At 43.9% G+C, this 18,566-nt stretch overlaps 2 protein-coding genes across 7 annotated transcripts in view; one reads left to right on the forward strand and one right to left on the reverse strand.

Moving 5' to 3' along the window:
* The window catches only part of Dnase2b (deoxyribonuclease II beta), a 47,328-nt gene that overhangs the window by 25,089 nt on the left and 3,673 nt on the right, over nt 1-18,566 (reverse strand). For 3 of the 6 annotated variants that reach the window (XM_011240172.2, XM_011240171.2, NM_019957.4), the window contains one exon: nt 1,467-1,686. In XM_011240172.2, the coding sequence (XP_011238474.1) occupies nt 1,467-1,579 (113 nt within the window). In that variant the 5' untranslated portion in view covers nt 1,580-1,686. Of the gene's footprint in view, nt 1-1,466; nt 1,873-2,738; nt 2,841-3,642; nt 3,708-18,566 lie in introns of those variants that run through there. The other 3 variants (XM_006501764.3, XM_006501763.4, XR_867221.2) reach the window with 3 other exon arrangements.
* Uox (urate oxidase) overlaps nt 2,328-18,566 on the forward strand; it is a 34,335-nt gene continuing 18,096 nt past the window's right edge. Inside the window, exons 1-4 of the mRNA NM_009474.5 lie at nt 2,328-2,412; nt 15,449-15,667; nt 17,462-17,578; nt 17,672-17,750. Coding sequence (NP_033500.1) covers nt 2,383-2,412; nt 15,449-15,667; nt 17,462-17,578; nt 17,672-17,750 — 445 coding nt within the window. The 5' untranslated portion in view covers nt 2,328-2,382. The remainder of the gene's footprint in view (nt 2,413-15,448; nt 15,668-17,461; nt 17,579-17,671; nt 17,751-18,566) is intronic.

Genomic DNA, 18,566 nt, shown 5'->3' on the forward strand with positions numbered 1-18,566 from the left:
ACTCCGTTCACTCTATGGTTCTGGGCTATTTTTCTCCCATCTGCCTTTTGCATTACTGGCATGCACAGCAGAATATGTCACCATCTTGTTCCAAGTCCTTCAGCAGTTCCCTTTCAAACATCAGGTTCAAATCCCAAGGCACAGCCCAGGAAGTCCTTCATGACCTATGCCCCCCATTGTGGTTTGTCTGCAGACACCTCTGCACACGACACCACTTCAAATGACAAACTCGACAGGCTGCTCCTGGATTCTGCAATTTCTTTGACCCTCTATTGGCTGGAACTCCCATGGCATCTCCTCACTATTTTTAAAAACAATTTAATAATTATTCTTAAAACTTAGCTCAAAATTACTTCTTCGAGGAAGCCTTCCGGGTTGTGTACTCCCCAATGTCCTATGTCTATCCCACAAATCTGAGCCCCTCGACAGAAGGAACTATGTGTTTTTTATACGTGTGTCTTTAAAACTTGGGGCAGGGCCTAGTCAGAACCTATAAACGCTGAAAGACTGAACTGATCTTTAGCCTGAACGTCACACTATGACGTCAACCACCACGGCAGACTCGAACTCCAGAGCTGAAGCACAGCAATGTGGCCACAGCTCCTAGGAGGGTCTCACCACAGAGACTTAGTGTAGTTCATCTCTTTGACACTGTGCTAGAGACCAATAACCTCCTGTCTACTGCCTGGGTTGCCTCGTGAACGAAGGTTAGCCAAACAATGCTGGGCACCATCAAGCGCTTCTTCTTGTCCCCATCAGAAGAAAGATACAGCTCGGCTTTAGAAAAGGTCACAAGCTTTGCCAGCCTTGTGTCTCAGGTACATGCAATGAAAGGACATTGCCAGCTGACAGTTATCAGCTCTGTCCCTTTCTGCCTCCCAGCCCTGTCCTCCCAAGAGTACTGACCGACTCAGGCTCCAGAAAGCTGCTTGGCACTTTCTCAGGGCTATTTCACACACTTGGCAGCCAGCTCTCAGGGCTATCTCACACATTCGGCAGCCAGCTCTCAGGGCTATCTCACACACTTGGCAGCCAGCTCTCAGGGCTATCTCACACACTCGGCAGACAGCTCCACCTGGGAATTGAGCCTGTTTACGCACTTTAATCTCGTTCTTTTAAGTTAATTAATGCATCTATTCATTTATTTAACACACTATCTGTTACAAGCCAGGCTAGCCTAGAACTCATGTCATTGCTGAGGATGTTCTTGAACTCTGCCCCCCCCCCCCCAGGCCACGTGCTGAGATTACACATGTGTGCCATCCTGCCCAGTTTATGTGTCACTAGAGACTGAGCCTTGAACTTCATGCATGCTAAGCAAGCATCCTGCCAATCCAGCCATATCCCCAGCCCCAGTCTCTTTCATTTTAAAGGGAGGAAGCCTGGTGGAGGTTTTCCTTAGGGTCACCAGAGACAGTCCCAGACTTTCTATTTGCACATTTAAATCACCCATTTCTTTTACCTACCAGTCCACAGCTTCACCATATTCATTTCTGCATGAGATTTCTGGTGTCCCCAGGACCCCAGAGAGGGCAAAGAAGAGCAAAGAAAGAACTGTTCTTAGAGGCTTTGCTGTCATTTTCTATCTGTGGCCTTCATTCCATGCAGGGGACTGTGGAGTCAGAGTGTCAGGTCTTTCTCAGGCCGCGTTGGCTCCCTTGCGGGTCGGTTCACTTTTGCTGTTCACTGTTTGGGCACAAACAGAAGAGGCTGAGTCCCATGTCATCTGATGGGTTCTGTCACAACATTCCAGTGTGACTCTGGGAGCCTTTGTGCTCAGTTGTCGACTAGCTTGCAAAAGTCATAGAAAAATCTGGAGGGAAAGGGGTATTTACTCAGCTACCCATGTAGTTAACTCTTTGATGTGAGTTCAATAATGTGAAGCGCTCGAGAAAAGGAATTCCTGACAAACAGATGTTGAGTAAGGTGTGTTCCGTGTTTCTTTTCTCTTCTAGTTGACTATCCGTACGTGTAAATGCATGTAATTCATACATTAGCTAGAAACAACAAAGCCTTTGCCTTCTTAATAATTAGGATCTGTCCTATAGTAGCCTATGTAATAGGTTAATAACCTATAATAACCCCTGTCTTTAAGGGAATAACTTCTAACCACTATTCTGAAGGTTGCTTCAAACTAAGAGCAAATTCAATTGAGTTTCAGCAAAAATGTTGACATTATCTTCCACACACCCCTGGTTCTGACCACTCAGCGAGGCATTTGGCTTTGAAAGGCCTTTGTGTCTCACTGTCCACTATGCAATCAGGGCAGTATTGATCGCCTACTCTTCGGGGTTAAATAAAACCCTTTACCAACCACTCTTCGCTTCACACCATTCCGTCTCATTCTTGAAATCGAACCTGAAGTTAAAGGCTGAGGGAAAAATGGCCCATTACCATGACAACTACGGAAAGGTGAGAGGAGGGAAAGGTAGATAGATACACATACATCTGCAAGTATTTTTTTCACTTTTCTCGAATCTACACTCAGCTGTCATGCTTAGTCACTTCATGCCTGGGAATCACGGTGGCTCTGCTCTGTCTCTCCATGATTATAGACTCAGATTGGAGTCATCTTGGAGACCCAGACCAAACCAGAGCCCTGAAGATCAGGTCACTTCTATGGACTAGCCTTGCTGGTATTCTTCAGGACTCTCATTTGTAGGAAAGGAAGGGCTTGTGGCTCTGTTTCTCCTAAGACAGAGGACCAAGGAGTGCTATGACCCACTGACAAAACTCACCTTATCTGTGTTACCCACAAAAGAGCAGAATTCTGGGCTTTATCTCAAATGATCAGAATCGGGCTCCCTCCAGCTGGGGTCAGGAATCCAGTGTGTGTGTGTGTGTGTGTGTGTGTGTGTGTGTGTGTGTACAATAGCATGTGTATGTGTGTGAGTGAGGTCTGAAGTTCATATTGGGTGTTTTCCTCAATCATTCTGTCTTAATTGTTTGAGGTAAGGATTTCCACTGGCCTGGCGTTCACTATCTTGGTTGGGCTGGCTGGCCCATCAGCCCTAGAAATCCTCTTATAGGTGCTTGCCACCATGGCCAGCCTTTTAAATGTGGCTTCTGGGGGACTGAACTCGGATCCCCATGCTTGGGTGGCAAGTACTTTATAAACTGAGCTATTTTCCAGGCTCCCAGAACTTATACTTTAAACAAGTTTGTTGGCAGTGCAGGTTCATCCTAAAATTTCAACCCACTGCCCTGAGAACAGCTTGAATGATGTTCTAATCCAGCAGACCAGCAGCTTTCTACCAGAGAGCTGCCAGAATCAAGTAAATCAACAAACGTTCTTCCTGCCTTTCCTGCATTTTGATTTATAGGTTATAATAGTGCTCAGAAAAACAATTTCAATTGCTGTGAACAATAAAAATATTCCTTGCATGAAGTTTAATTTATTTTAAAATGAAAAAAGTATCATTCACTTCTTTTAAGAAAGGTACAATATTGGGCACGTCATGTGCTGGCTTTGTCGAATCATTTTGAGAACATAAGCAGCTCGTTTTCACTTCTGGAACCTAACGGCAGCTTTGTGATCAGGGCAGAGGATAATTTCTGCGCTTTCCTCTTTGCCGTGCACACATTGCAGTGCTGGGCTCGTGACATTTTAGTAAATGACCCTTAAGTGTTAGCCATCCTTACCTTCCTGCGAGTGGGACTGAAGGACATCTGTGTTTAGGTTTCATTTGCTAAATCCAATTTCATTGCAAGGTCCGGAAAGACACTTTTAATAAACTTTCTTTTTTGGTGTAGCTGACTCTATCATGTGGGCTGTCTGTCAACAACACTCCTTATGTAACCGCTTCGCTGTCAAACACTGTAACCGGCTGTTGAGTTTACAGGGATTCCAGCATGGCCCCAACTCCTACATGCCAACTTGTCCTTTTTTTTTTTTCTTTTTCTTTTTTCTTTTTACTAAAACCAATGAAGTGACATTATAGAGAGAAGCCTGAGGTTTGCTGACTAAGGAATCTGAAAACAGGACAGAATAGTTTTCATGATGCCCCTTGCTTCTGAAGCCATGCTGTGTATACTCCAGGGTCATTTGCTAAAATGTCACAAGCCCAGCACTGTGATGTGTGGAGGGCAAGGGGGAAAGCACAGAAATTATCCTCTGCCCTGATCACAAAGCTGCCGTTAGGTTCCAGAAGTGAAAACGAGCTGCTTATGTTCACAGCCTAAGGATTTGTAAAATCAGTAGAAATTGCTTTCTTCTCCATGTGACCAAGTAAACCGGGAAGAGCTCCTGGCTTGGAAATAGACTGACCTTGTGTTTCTGGAAGATTTGAATCCTGCTTATTTAGAGGGCAACTCTTCCTCTCTCTGCCTTTCTCACATCCTTGTATGTTTTCATCATTCATGTATTCCAGCTCCTGGTGTCTGCATTAGCACTGGGCTCCTCTTACAAATATTGTATTTTATTTTTAATTGTGTGTGTCTGTTGTGTGCACACAGGTGCAGTGTGCTCAGAGGGCAGAGGCTTGGATCCCCCTGTAGCTGGAGGTGACAGGTAGTTATGGCCAACCAGACACGGGCGCTGGAAACCAGCTCAGCTCCTCTGCCAAAGCAAGAAGAGCTCCATCTGCAGAGCCACTCTCCAGCCCCAGCTTTGAGTCTTTATTTGGCTTTTTGCATTCTCTAGAGAATCAATCTGTTACGTAGTCCACCTCTCAAAAATAACCAATCCTTTTTTAAAAATTGTGTTCAACAGATTCTTATCTGATTAATAACCCATTAGTAGAATTTTTCTTTTTATTCATATGTCTATATGAAGGATGCATGCACATGTGTAGAGGTGTGTGTGTGCGCACACTCATGTGCACATGTGCACTCGTGTGTGCAAGTGGAGGGGATTGGACTCCAGCCATTGTGCTTGGGTGTGAAGCACTTCTGAGCCATCTTCTTAGCTTCCTAACTTTATCCACCCCCCCCCGCATTAATTTTTCAAATATTTGCTTGTTATTTGCCTCATGCCCAATCATCTATCCCTGTCAAGATATCTTTCTACTGGTGTGTGCTTTCCACTTGTGGCTGTAGTTTATGTTCCTTGCAAATTTAATCTGTGAAATGGTTTAAAAGACAAAGATAAAGTTGGCGGGTTTTCCAGCTTCTGCAGCTGCTGACTTGGTCTGTGAGGGCTCCCGTGAGTCAGGCTGCTGGCTTTATTTATGCTTTTGAAGTATGAGTTACATCCCATAAGATGTATCTGTTTAAGCACAGCTTTCTTTCTGAGCAGATTTTGCAAGTCTTCTGATAGACCGAGAGGAATCTAGAACGTGACACACTGAAGAAAAAGCTGATATGTGCCTGTTGTATGAGCAAAGGCAGGGGCTTTGAATTGTTGGAAAAAAAAAGGGAGGCAAGACGGGCAAATGTAGAACAAAGACTTGCTCACAAGGGGTGTGGCTAAGGAAAGTGTCACCAGGGGAAGAGGTAATCACTTGTATCAGGCTGGTTCCAGTCATCCTCCACGATGCTTTGGAATGCCAGTTCCTTCTGGAAGCCTTCCTTAATCTGGCTTTGGTGTCCCTACCACATGTCCCCAGAGCTCACTCTACTGTTTGAGTAGAATGATCAATGCAGTCGAGGGATTAATGTTTAGCATAATTAGTTAACACAATGTGTCACTACTGACTTGTTTCTTTTTTGAGTCTTCTCCTAAGAAGTGGTGGGGAAACTCTTGTAGGCTAAATCTGGCTCACTGGCTGTTTTTATAAATAAAGTTTTATTTGTACACAGATGTACCCACTGGTCTATGTATTGTATTTAGTTTCTCTGGTGCAATAATGACAGAAGTGAGTTGTTGGAACACAGCCTGAGAAGCCCAGAGTACCGACTATTTGATTTTTCACAGGAGGACGTTTAATCGAAACACTGCTCCAAAAGCAGAGTACTGTCTGCCTTGTCTACCCTTCCATCTCTGAGCATCTCAGAGCACTGTCTGCCTTGTCTACCCTTCCATCTCTGAGCATGGCAAACTGCTTTGTCAATGCCACAGTGCTAAGTCAATGTTGCTCTATGACTTCGTGGAGTAGATGAAGTGAATTTACAAACTTCTGTTTGGAGTAATAAGGAACTTGGAAGGATGAGCCTGGAAAGGTGGCTCAGTGGTTAAGAGCTCTTGTTGATCTGGTTAAGAGGGGACCTGGGGTCAGTTGGCTCACAGTGCTCTGGAACTCCAGCGGTAAAGGATCTGATGCTTTCTTCTGACCTCTGTGCCAGGCATGTAAGTGGTGAACACACAGGCACACGCGCACGCGCACACGTACACGCACACGCACGCGCGCGCACACACACACACACATGCATGCTCAGGCAAAACATTTGTATGCACAAAATAAAAACGCAGAACGGATTAAGCCTAAGGAGAGACATCAGCACAAGAGGGTGTACAGTATTAGGGAGGCGCCATCACAAGTCATTTCATCCCTGTGTTTGAAAGTCTTCGAGGCAGCTGGAGTGAAGAGAAGCAGGCAGCCTGCATCCCAGGCTGGCTTCTGTGTGGTTCTTATGTCACTCCTGGCTGCAGTGGTCTTATCAGGTGGAAGTCATTGTTCACCTTAAATGGTTAATGCCTGCAGCTGAAGGCATAATGCTTATCTGTTCCAGAGAGGGCTGCCTTTCTCCTCATGCTGACAGCATAAACACACCCATGTCAACACAGGCCATCTGAGTTTAGAATTCCCACTGTTAAAAGGGATGGTATCAGAAGAGACAGCTTGGGGTTATTAAGTTTCTGCCTAAGACAGTCCAGTCTCAGTCCCCAGTCTGTGCCATGTGTGACTTTGGGCAGCTTCTTTCACACTAATGAGCCTGTCCGTGTTAAACTACTGATTTCTCTCTTTCTTTCTTTCTTTCTTTCTTTCTTTCTTTTTTTTTTTTGGCTAGCTCACAGAGCTATTGTGAGGAGTAGGAAAGATGATGTCAGTCCCAGTGGGTAGAAAATTAGATGACAGAACGCTATGTAACTGAGTGTCTGGTAGTGGCCAATCCCCTTCCTCTGTCAGAGTCAGTGTTTTCTTTCCCTCACTTGTGAGAAGACCCAGAGGAGATTGACAGGTAGACTGAAGGGACTGTGACAAAGGGTTAAATATTTGGCAACACATGGCTCTCATTTTGACTTTCTATCCCCTAACAGTGTGTCCTGAGAAGGCAACCTGACTGGCTGGGATGCCTTCCTTATTCAATAATGACTGTAAAATGTACTTCGTAAAGCTCTTGTGAAGACTTGAAGGAAACCATACTTGTGAATCTCCTGACACGCATCAGGCCCTCAATGCATGGTTATTGATCTTGTGTTATTTCCAAGCTTAGCCACTGAGCAGCAGACCCTTCCAGTGTGTACAGCCCAGCAGCATCTCCTTCCAGGCACTTGCCTGTATCAATTCTGTACGTGAGCTTTCCCATCCTTATTCTAGAAGCCCCTGGGTCCCTTCTTCCTGGATTCCTATCCTGGGGCTTTGGGGAAGAGGCTGGCAGGGTAGTTAGTTCCTCCCTTGGTTCTTCTCATGACGAGTGAAAGGTAAAAATAGCTGAGTACCTACAGTTGGAGTCTCAGTGAGCTAACAGGTCATCCTTTCTTTTCACCATGGATGCAACGAGAATTTATTCTTCTCTTGCAGTATGCCTTGAAACATCCTTTAGGATCAACTTAAAACAGAGTGTACATCTCTTTTCTGAGTGTTAAACCACTCTGCAGAATCACACAACAACAGTACAGCCTCCTTGTGTATTTTGTAGATCCCATGCAACAAAGCAAACATAATGCAGACTCTGTCTCTGTCTCTCTCTCTCACACACACACACTCAGACACACATTTACATATATACATACTCAAGCACATACTCACATACACACCACACACATACTCATGCACATACACTCAGATACACATATATACACACATTCACACATACTACACACACATATTCATACACACACACACACACTGTCACACACACATTCACACACACACATTCACACATACACTACACACATACTCACACACGCTGTCACATACACTGTCACACACTCACAAGCACATTCACACACCCACGCTCATACATACATTCACACACCACCGTCACTGGCTGCTTCTAACATTGTCTCTTCTTATTCTAACAATATCACTTATTCTTCTTATCATTATTATGTACTAAGTCTACCAAGGCGACACTAACATTGATCATATAAGTACTTGTCTTTCTAATATTACGTCATCGTTCCTTCTCCTCTGTGAAGATTTTATATTTACAGATGCCAAAGAAAACATTCAAGGAGGGAGAAATCTGGGTAGAGAAGATAAAGACTCTCCTTGGCAGATTTCAAGGAAAGAAAGAAACAGAGAGGAAAGAAGGGAGAGAGGAAGGAGAGAGGGGGAAGAGGAGAAGAGACAGATAGAGACTGAGTTCTTTATCTAGAATTCTTACTTGCCACACTATAACTGAATTATTTTATTTAGATGCAAAATGGCTCTCTTGTCAAAGGTAGAGATGGTCCTTATATTAGTTCTAAGACCCGAGAGAAAACGCTAGTTGCTGTAAATTGATAAAAATCTCTTCTTGCTTTGCCTAAGATTATCCCAGTAGTTTTCCTGCCATTAAATCTATTCCTATAAAGATGCAAACCGACATGCATGCTACACCAACCTTTACTTTTAAACATTGGACAGAGCTGAAGTTAACAACAACAGCAGCAGCCTCAATCAAAGTGTCTTCCTTTGCCGACAGGGTAAAGAGGTTCAGGGACTGAAGTATACAGCATAGTAGAAAGACCACAGAAGATGGAGCGCTGGAAGAAGCTATTAAATAGGACTCCATGGGAAGGAAACCGGTGTGCGTATTAGACGGTTCTGCTGTTATGAATCTTGCCAGACGATTGCAATTTCAGATAACATCTAACAAGAGAGGGTTCCTGTTGGCTCCACAAGGGTTTCTCTCTCTTTTATTGTCTGAAAATGATTTGAACTTCTAAGGTCTGTAAGCCAACCTCAACTTTTTCCCCTTCAAAGAATTCTTATTTCAAAAGGATCTACCTCTCTTTTGTGTATATGAGGGGTTTGTTTTCTTGCAGTTTTGTGCACCATGCATGTGCCTGGTGCTTGCAGAGATTGGAAGAGGTCACCAGATCCTCTGGAATTAGAGTTAAGATAATTGTGAACCACCATAAATGTGGGTGCTGGAAACCGAACCTGGGTTTTTTGAAAGAGCAGAAAGTGCTCATAACTGCTCACTCGTCTCTCCTACCCTGACTAAAAACTGCTATAAGGAAAACCTAGACGCATGTGGGGAGCACTTCCTGCACACTTCCATCTTCTTGACACTTATGAAGAACTTGAAGCTTGTTAGGGTGTCTTAGAACTCAAAACGATGTCCCCTGTAGACCTAAAAATGACCTAACTTTCCTGAAATAGTCTGCCAGTGAAAAGCCTTGTGTCTTGGACAAAACATTGGCGGTGTACAGGGCACCACTGAATGCTGGGCCAGATGTGGAAAGGACCTGCTCTAGCTTACACAATCTGGCAAAGACTGTTGTGTGAGCCCAGTCTTAATGCTTGGTGACTACAGTGCCCTGAGTTCAAAGAGAAGAGCCATGTTTTAGGGAAAGGACTGGTGGGAACTAATGAAGACGGCATTCCAGGAAGAGGGGATGGGTGTTGACTGGCAGATAAAATCACAGGAACTTGAAGTCAGTTCCTAGTTGTATAGCTAGAGAAATGAACCTGTTTCTGCCTTCTTGCAAATCTAGAAAGTACAAAGAATTCCCTGGGTGTCTGGTCCATGTCGGTACTAACATGTAAATGTTAACGTTTTAAAAATGCATGGTGGAATGTGCAGCGAGCAGGGTACATAGTGCTCAGGCAAAGGAGAATATTCACTTCATATAAATAGTTTTCCTCAATGTGCCTATTCAACTAGGAGTCACTCAAACCTCAGTTCATATCAATGAGGATTTGTTTTATCTGTAGATGTGAACGGCTCAACTGTGCCACGTGACTGGTGTGCACCCATGTGACACCGTCTCACCACTGTCGTTATCAATGGGAGAAGCAGAGCTTAGCAGTAATGGAATTGGTGTCAAAGCACTGCAGCTACCACATCTGGTCAAATTGGCTGCCAGACAGCGGTGCTGGCTGACTCTGGTTACCTCAGGGCGGCTGTTCTCCCGAGCAGCTCCTTGCAACCTCACAAGTACACGTGATAGGTGCTGTCATTATCCCATTTTATAGATGGAAAATGGAAAGAATGAAAAAACAAAAACAAAAGCACAAACCCCAGTGCTTGCCCAGGTGCCCTGGCAGGCTCTGACTCCAAGGCACTGTTCTTATCCCCCATGTTACTGCCTCCCTGATTCCAGAAGGTCACATACTCAGAATGACAAATCATCTCTTTCATGCTGTCTCAGGGTTGATGATAATACCCAAGAGAATCAGACTGAGCAAAGCCAGACTAACTGTTTGGGCCCCAAGTTGCACAGTGAAATGGTTCTTAATATTTCATGGGCTGTCAACTCTTTCGTAATGGAATAAAATCTGTGTGTGTGCCCTGGGGAAGCCCACACCTGCTCTCGCTAACACATAAAGATTTAGTCACATCTTCATGAAATACATGGCTCTGCCTAATAAGCATCTACTGGGTACCCAGGAGTTTTCACTGACTTGAGACTTAGAAGCTCTGAAGCTGTTACGACAACCGAACCCCCTGTAGTGCAGCTAGAAAGAATACCATTTACAAACTCATTGTAGACATGGACATTGAGACGAGCGAGTCCTTTGAAATCTCAGAGGTCTTGCTAACATTATTTGTAGACAGTTCACAAGTCTGAATCCCTCTACATTTCAAAACCCATCCAAGAAACGAGGTTTGTCTTATACAGAGCCTGGTCAGAGTATTACTGCGGGACACGGTCTCTCCATTTGTGGCTTTGCTTCTTAAGTCATACAAGCCTGAGGAAGGACCTCGCGAGGTATGGATATCAGTGAGGACGGAAATTCAAATCAGGCCGTCGTTACGTGAGGGGAGACAGTGGGAAGCAGACCCTCTCTGAACAGATATCCCTTGATCTTACCCACCTGGGCTCTGGATTGGAGTGGACCTTCATTATTTATCTCTATCCATAAGGACTCTTTCACGCAAAATTGGGCAAGTGATTGCTATTTATCCGCGATGATTATAAATAACATTGAGCACATGTTTGCCAGGCACCCGACTGGCTGCTTTATGCTTTTCCTTTGTACTTCTTGCATTGATTCTAAGAGGGGACATTGTAATTATTATTCTAATCATATAGGTGTATAAATTTACATCCATTTGGAATTAGTTGAACAAAGACCCTCACCAGGGCTGCCCATCCTCTCCAAATGATGTCCTTTATACACACTAAATAGTTGCCATGGCTGTAGATCTCTACCAGCATTGTACATGGTGGGGTTCCAACACTGACTTCCTGTTCTTTGGCTACAGAGCTGGCAGAGACCGGCCTTAGTTCTTATGCAGGCTATTATCTACCGACTCTTTCAGGTATTCCATGCTGGATTTGGTGCTCCCACTTCAGGTTCAATGGCTGTGGTTGTTTGAATGAGATGTCCCCCATTATCTTGTGCATTGACTATTAGTCCCAGTGGCTGGTGCTGGCGGGGGGAGTCTATGGAGGCGTGGGCATGCTGGAGGAAGTATGTCAGTGGAGGCAGGCTTTGAGAGTTTAAAGACTCATGCCATTTTGAATTCACTCTCTCCGTTTCATGCTTGCTGTTCAAGATGTGAGCCCTCAGCCTCCTCCTCCTCCTCTCCCTCCTCCTCGTCTTCCTTCTGTTGCTCTGCCTTTGCTTGCCATCATGGACTCTTACCCTTTGGAACCAAGTCAACTATGTCGTCTATGAGTTTCCTTGGTCATAGGTTTTTAATCACAGCAATAGAGAAATAACTAATGTGGCTGGTTAGGTCCTTCTGAGTCTAACTCATTTCTCAGTAAACTCAGCCAGTTCAAGCTCGCATAGGTGTCCAGCTTCCTGAGACAAGGCCTCCCTGTGTAACCCCTGCTGGACTTGAATTAATGATCAGCCTTTCTTAGCTGAGATTATACACAAGCCCTCTGACACCTGGCTGAGGATCTTAACAGCACTGACCTCTCTTGCTCACGTGCCTTGAAAGATTGTGGGCCTAGGATCGCTATAGTCTACGTGGATGCTGTTGTATTATCAATGTAAACACTTTGTGTCATGGCCTCTCTCTTTACCCTCTATACTACATTCTGTCTTTCTGGGATTCTCCCCCTTCTTGTTAATTGATTAATTTTCTGATGTGTGTGTGTGTGTGTGTGTGTGTGTGTGTGTGTGTGCACATGCACACTATCATGTGTGATGGTCAGAGGACCAGTTGTGGGAGTTGGTTCTCTCCTTTCACCACATGAGTCCTTAGAGGCCACCATAATTGGTGGCAGGTATTTTTATTTGCTGAGCCATCTCACCAACCATGGGCCTCTTTCTCTGGCCAGCCTATGCCTGTGATCTTGGGTTTTGATCATCAGAAGGCCTACCTTCCTGTTCCTGTTTTCTCAGGAAAGGGACTTTTTTTTTTTTTTGATGGCATCAGGACTGAACCCACTCTTCCTGTCTTGGAATCTTTCAAGTGTTTTCATTAGCCATTGTGTGTCATCAGGCAAGCAGAGGAGGTGGTTAGTAGCACTATCCATTCATTCATGACACATTTATCAAGCTCCTATTTAAGATTCAGGCAATGCACTGAGTGCTGGAGTTGCCATGGTGACCAACACAACTTTCTCCTGCTTCTCCTAGTTTATTGCTTCAGAATGAATCACACACGAGGAGGTACTTGCAATACAATTTGATAAAGATTCCAAGGCAATAGCAAATATCTTGACAGTACATCAGAGGAGCCACCTACTCCATGTTTGAAAGGCTAAGACAGATTACCTGCAGGAGGTAACACTGGAGACATGACAGATGCCTGGGAGAAAATAAGGCAGGTGAAGAGGTTGGTAGTCAGGGAGTGAGAAGGAAAGGGAAGTTTGAAAGGAAAGATGCAAGGCCTGAGGCAGAGAAAGTCTCTGACCCACAATGGGTTCAGAATGGCAGCATCAGAGCTGAGGTGAGAACAGACAAGCCACTAGAGATGGTATGTGAACTACAGGCTCGGGGGTTATGTCTGCATGTCTGCTGGGTACCTGGTGTTCTCACAGGCCAGGCTACTACGGTTTGAATATGTGATAGCAGAAGATGGAGTTGAGGAGTGGCGTGCTCCCATAAGATAGATATGATTTATATGCTCAGAGACTTTTGGTCCTGGCCCATCACCATCCAAGCTATCACAGGGGCTCAAGCATCCAAGTCCCTCCCTCCCACTGGTAGACTCCCCAAAGCTCAGCACACTTTGGTGTTAACAAGTCAATATCCTTAACCAACGTTGTTTCTGCTGCAGCTACATTCAACTGCCTGGCAAGGCCACTGTTGCTGCTAGAAACAAAGATGGCGCTTGCAGAGTCCCCAGCCACCTGACACAATGCTGGTGGTTATCCCCATAGATGCAAATGTCACTGAAGCTCAGTGACATTCAATCTCTTGTCACAAGCCACCAGGCTAAGAGTGGCAAGTAGAATTGGGTCTGGACTGATCCCAAAGCTATGCTAGCAATACAACAGGTTCTCCTTTTCTGCCACCATTGCAGTCTTTTAAAGAACCTTGATATCTCTTATTTCATATCTCACAGTAAGTCCTATTTCTTACTGACATCCTCTTTTCCACATGAATGTTTCTTTAACATGGTCTTGTGTATCTCAGGCTGACCTTGACCTGCCTAAGTGGCCTATAATGACCTTGAACTTCTGATCCTGCTGCTACCACTTCCCAAGCGCTACAGCTGCAGGCGTGCACCACCACGCCCAGTCTATGTGGTGCTATGGATGAATGGAACCTAGCACTGTCTTCCCACTGAGCTACATCCCCAGGGCCTTATTGATCCTTGTTTTGAAGATGTTCCCAAAGGTTGGATCAAAGGCTTTGGGGTGCATCTCTAAGAGTCTCTCTTCTAGATAGGCCTGGCTCAATCCAGACATGCTGAACCATTGCATATGTCAATGAACAAGAGCTTGCCCCAGCTGTAAGACAAAATGTAAGACAGCCTCCCATGCCTCATATTCTTTAAATAACAATAATTTTTAATGTTGGTTAATGCCTTTAAGTTCTCCTCAGAGGAAATGGTGACTTCTCACATAGAGACTTTTAGGTAATCCCTAGCATTCTAAATGAGAGCAGCAGGAGAGGTTTCCTGGCATTCTACCCAGACGTATGTGCACTGTGTGCGCATTGTGTGTGCACTGTACATTGTTTGTGCACTGTGTGTGCATTGTGTGTGCACTGTAGATTGTTTGTGCACTGTGTGTGCATTGTGTGTGCACTGTACATTGTTTTCTGCTTGCTTCCATTTTTACTACCTTCATAACCACCTTAATGTTCAATATCCATGCTAAACAGCTATTCAGTTTTACGGCTCTTTGCTCCTCTCAAACACCTAGCAATAAGTCTGGTGGATGCTGTCAGCTGTAGAAATGGAGTGTTCACTTGCTAAGGCTCCAGCTCCAGACACTGGTCTTAATGAATAAATCACCATCCTCTCATTAAATGTCTCTCCCTGCAGTCAGATGGCCCTGGCTCTGCATTGCTGAGAGTATTCTGACCCTATCACCAATTACCCATCTCCTCCCTGGCAGCAAACTAAAAAGGCAATTTTCAAATTGTTTCCATTATCACAGAGCATTTTTCTCAGAAACATCACTTTTTAAAAAATGGATATGGGAGCATGGAAATATTTCCAGTTAATACAGTCATGGAATTTTCTAGAAGAAAGTTGGTTTCCATGGTGGCCGCTATATAGTTTGGAGTTAACAGACTGGCACATGTATCTAACTTTGCCTTTACAAATCAAGGCAAGAAAGGCAAGCCACTCCATCTTTGTCCATGATCTGCAAGATATCAATCCCCACAGCTGCTGCAGGGACAGGTCATGTGTTACGGACGGGATGTAGCTTTGGCATAGGAGGTTCAAAAATTATGATCAGGAGAGGTTGGAGATAGGCTCAGGGGTTAAGAGCATATACTGCTCTTGCAGATGACCTCACTTTAATTCCTCAAACCCACATTAGGTGACTCAGAACTGCCTGTAACTCCAGCTCAAGGGACCTCACACGTCTGGATTCCATGGGCACTTGCATCTGACTGTCTGTCCTCGGGGTAATCATATACCGGAAAGAAAAGAAGCCTCTTTTCCCCATGGAAGACCAGTGTCCAAAGTTCAGGCGTGATACTGCTTTCCTAAGTGTTCCGGATCTCACCTGTTATAGTTGTCTCATAAAATGAAAATCGAGAAAGACTGCAGCTGGCATGCTTAACTTCACCTAGCCTTCCTCAACCAGTCGGTTATATTTTCATTACAGAATGATGAAGTGGAATTTGTCCGAACTGGCTATGGGAAAGACATGGTCAAAGTTCTCCATATTCAGAGAGATGGAAAATACCACAGCATCAAAGAGGTGGCAACTTCGGTCCAGTTGACTCTGAGGTCCAAGAAGGATTACCTACACGGTGATAATTCCGACATCATCCCTACAGACACCATCAAGAACACTGTGCACGTCCTGGCGAAGCTCAGAGGGGTATAATCACTCTTAGATGCTTGCTACTTCCTGATGCAAATTCAATGCGAGCTCGCGTGGGGGTGGAACTTGCTTTTTTTAAGCTCTCATTTCCTTTTAACCTATTTTTGCATGTATGCCGTTTTTAAACTTTTCCTTTTTACCATAAATTTTTCAGGCTTACAGAAAAGCTTGCTCCGTATTATTCCTTTAATTTACTTCATTAGTTAGGAGGAACAGCTCCTGGGTAATTAACTTGGTACCTTACATTGGAATAATAGGCAAGCCAAGGTCACGGGAGGATTTCAGACCAAACTTAATACATTTCTCGTGGCTTTCTTGACTCTCTATTGCTTTTAGAGCATGCATTTGTAGCGGAGAAGGCTGTTGTTGCACCACTGAACAGAACATTGATTATAAGATACTCTACTTATAGGCAAAATCTATTGTCAAATTCTTTGTCTTGTGTTTGAGTTTTTTCTTTGCTGTAACACAAAACCCCATATTCCAGGATGTGGGGGCACAACTTAGGGTGGGAAGGGAATTGATTTTGGGTCATGATTTGAGGCTCTCAGCCTTCCTAATGCTGTGACCTTTAACACAGATCCTCATGCTGTGGTGACCCCCAACCATAAAATTATTTCGTTGCTACTTCATAACTGTAATTTTGCAACGGTTATGAATCTCAAGGTAAATATCTGATGAGTGAGTGCTAAAGGGGTGGAAGCCCACGGGTGGAGAATTGCTGCTCTCCTCCATCATGGTTGGGAAGTGGTTAGTCACATTGGCACTCAGGGTAAGCAGTTAGTCCTGTAGTCTGTAGTCAGGAAGCAGAGAGATGAAGCCGGAGCTTAGCTTGCTTTCATCTTTTCTGTATTCTCTGATCCCAGGAGATGGGATGGGCACACCCACACTCAGGGTGGGTCTTCCCACTATGGAAATGATCAGACAGACACACCTAACGGTTGTCGTCTTCTTTGTGAATACTGCAGCCTATTTGTTAGGCTCATGAAAGGACCCAGTATTACAAGCACGCTGAGAAAAGATTCAGGAATACAGTTCCTTTGTGTTTATCCACTGACACTTCCTTTCATGCAAAGCAGGTTTCTGAGGTGGCTTCTCAGTTAAGAGACTGGCTGCTCTTCCAGAGGACCTGGGTCCCACTTCCTACACCAACATGGTGGTTCACAACTACCTGTAACACTAGTTCCAGGGTATCCAACACCCTCCCCTGGTTACCATGGCACCACCAGACATGAACATAGTGCACAGACATGCATGCAGGCAAGACACCCATATATGTAAAATAAAAATAATAAAAATAAATAAAAGTAATAACAGGATAGAGTCTCCTCGGTGAAAGAAATCTAGGAACCAATCCAGGAACAGTTGAGAAAAACCAGGATGGGGCAATTTTATCTCCTTAGATCCTAATTTTGTGTTTCTCTCCTTGGGAGAAACAACTCAACAGGAAAGAGATCCAGTAGTTACTCTTGGCTGGGTTTAGTGGCGATTTCCTCTCACCGCAGCCCTCGGGGGCTGATGCAGGAGGACTGCCAGGAGCTGGATGTTTGCCTGGCCTAAACTTTGAGGCTTATCTTAAACAACCACAACACAACAACAAAAAAAATACTTTAAGCCAGAAACAGAAGTTTATAATCCTAGGTGTAGACAGAAGGGTCATGAGTTCAAGGTCAGACAGGGGTGTGCTGTCAGTGAGCCCCAAACTCAAAACAAACAAAACAAGCAAACAAGCTGAGTCTTTTAAATAAGATGTCTTTGATCACAAGTATTTCTCTCTTTCCTTCTTTACAGATCAGAAACATCGAGACCTTTGCAATGAACATCTGTGAGCACTTCCTCTCTTCTTTTAACCATGTCACTCGAGCCCACGTCTACGTGGAAGAGGTCCCCTGGAAACGATTTGAAAAGGTTTCATCATTTATGTACTAGTTTAATAAAAGAAATTGCTAGCGTGGTTTGTGCTGGACTGTGATTGGCCACAAGCTCTGTCCTCCTTTTCAGAATGGGATCAAACACGTCCATGCATTCATCCACACCCCGACGGGAACGCACTTCTGTGAGGTGGAGCAGATGAGAAACGGTAAGAAACAAGGTTCTCCGCCCTATTCTTCAAGAGTCGGCAGGTGTCTTTTGTTGATGTTTTGTTTTGTTTTGTTTGTTTTGTTCTTGTTGGTTTTGGCCCTAAGCAATTCTTTTTCTTAACATGGAGGAAAACTTTAAAGAATTTGTAAATCTTTTACATCTGAGACGAGACTATACACTGTGATTTGGATTTTACATTACAAGCTTATCTACTTTTGACTGAAAGATAACAAATGTGGTAATTCTTTCTGTTACAAAATCTGGAGTTTGAGTCCTGGAAATTGTCTATTACTCAGTTTTGAAGCAAAACACTGGAAATGATAAGAATACAAATGTCTATATTTTGTAACCAATGTTTTTGGTACAGTGTCATGATCCTGTACCAATGATCCAGTAACCAATATATGAAATTACTAATGTTTCCCTGATATCTTATTTGCATAATAAAATACTAATAGTATTATAATCTCTTTAAAATGCATCTCATTTAAAATAGCAATGACCATTATATTATTCCATATAGCAAGAGATTTACAATTTAAAACTATGAAACATTATTATAACATAGACCTTATTATTTGATCAGATAATTAAACTGATTAAATAAGGCTCCTAAAGCTGGTGTCCCATTGATTTGTTGAGGTCATGAGACGCAGAATTAAATAATCTGTTCAGATTTGGAGCAAGGAACTTTGAAGCCTAGAGGCAGAGATGGCGGCAACACTTCTATCTGCATAAGAGACTCTTTAACTTTCCTATTTCTAGTTCCTTTCTTCCTTCTTTAGCCGTTAATCTTTCTATTTGAATTAAATCT

This window comes from Mus musculus, chromosome 3, assembly GCF_000001635.26.
Source record: "Mus musculus strain C57BL/6J chromosome 3, GRCm38.p6 C57BL/6J".
Taxonomy (NCBI): Eukaryota; Metazoa; Chordata; class Mammalia; order Rodentia; family Muridae; genus Mus; species Mus musculus.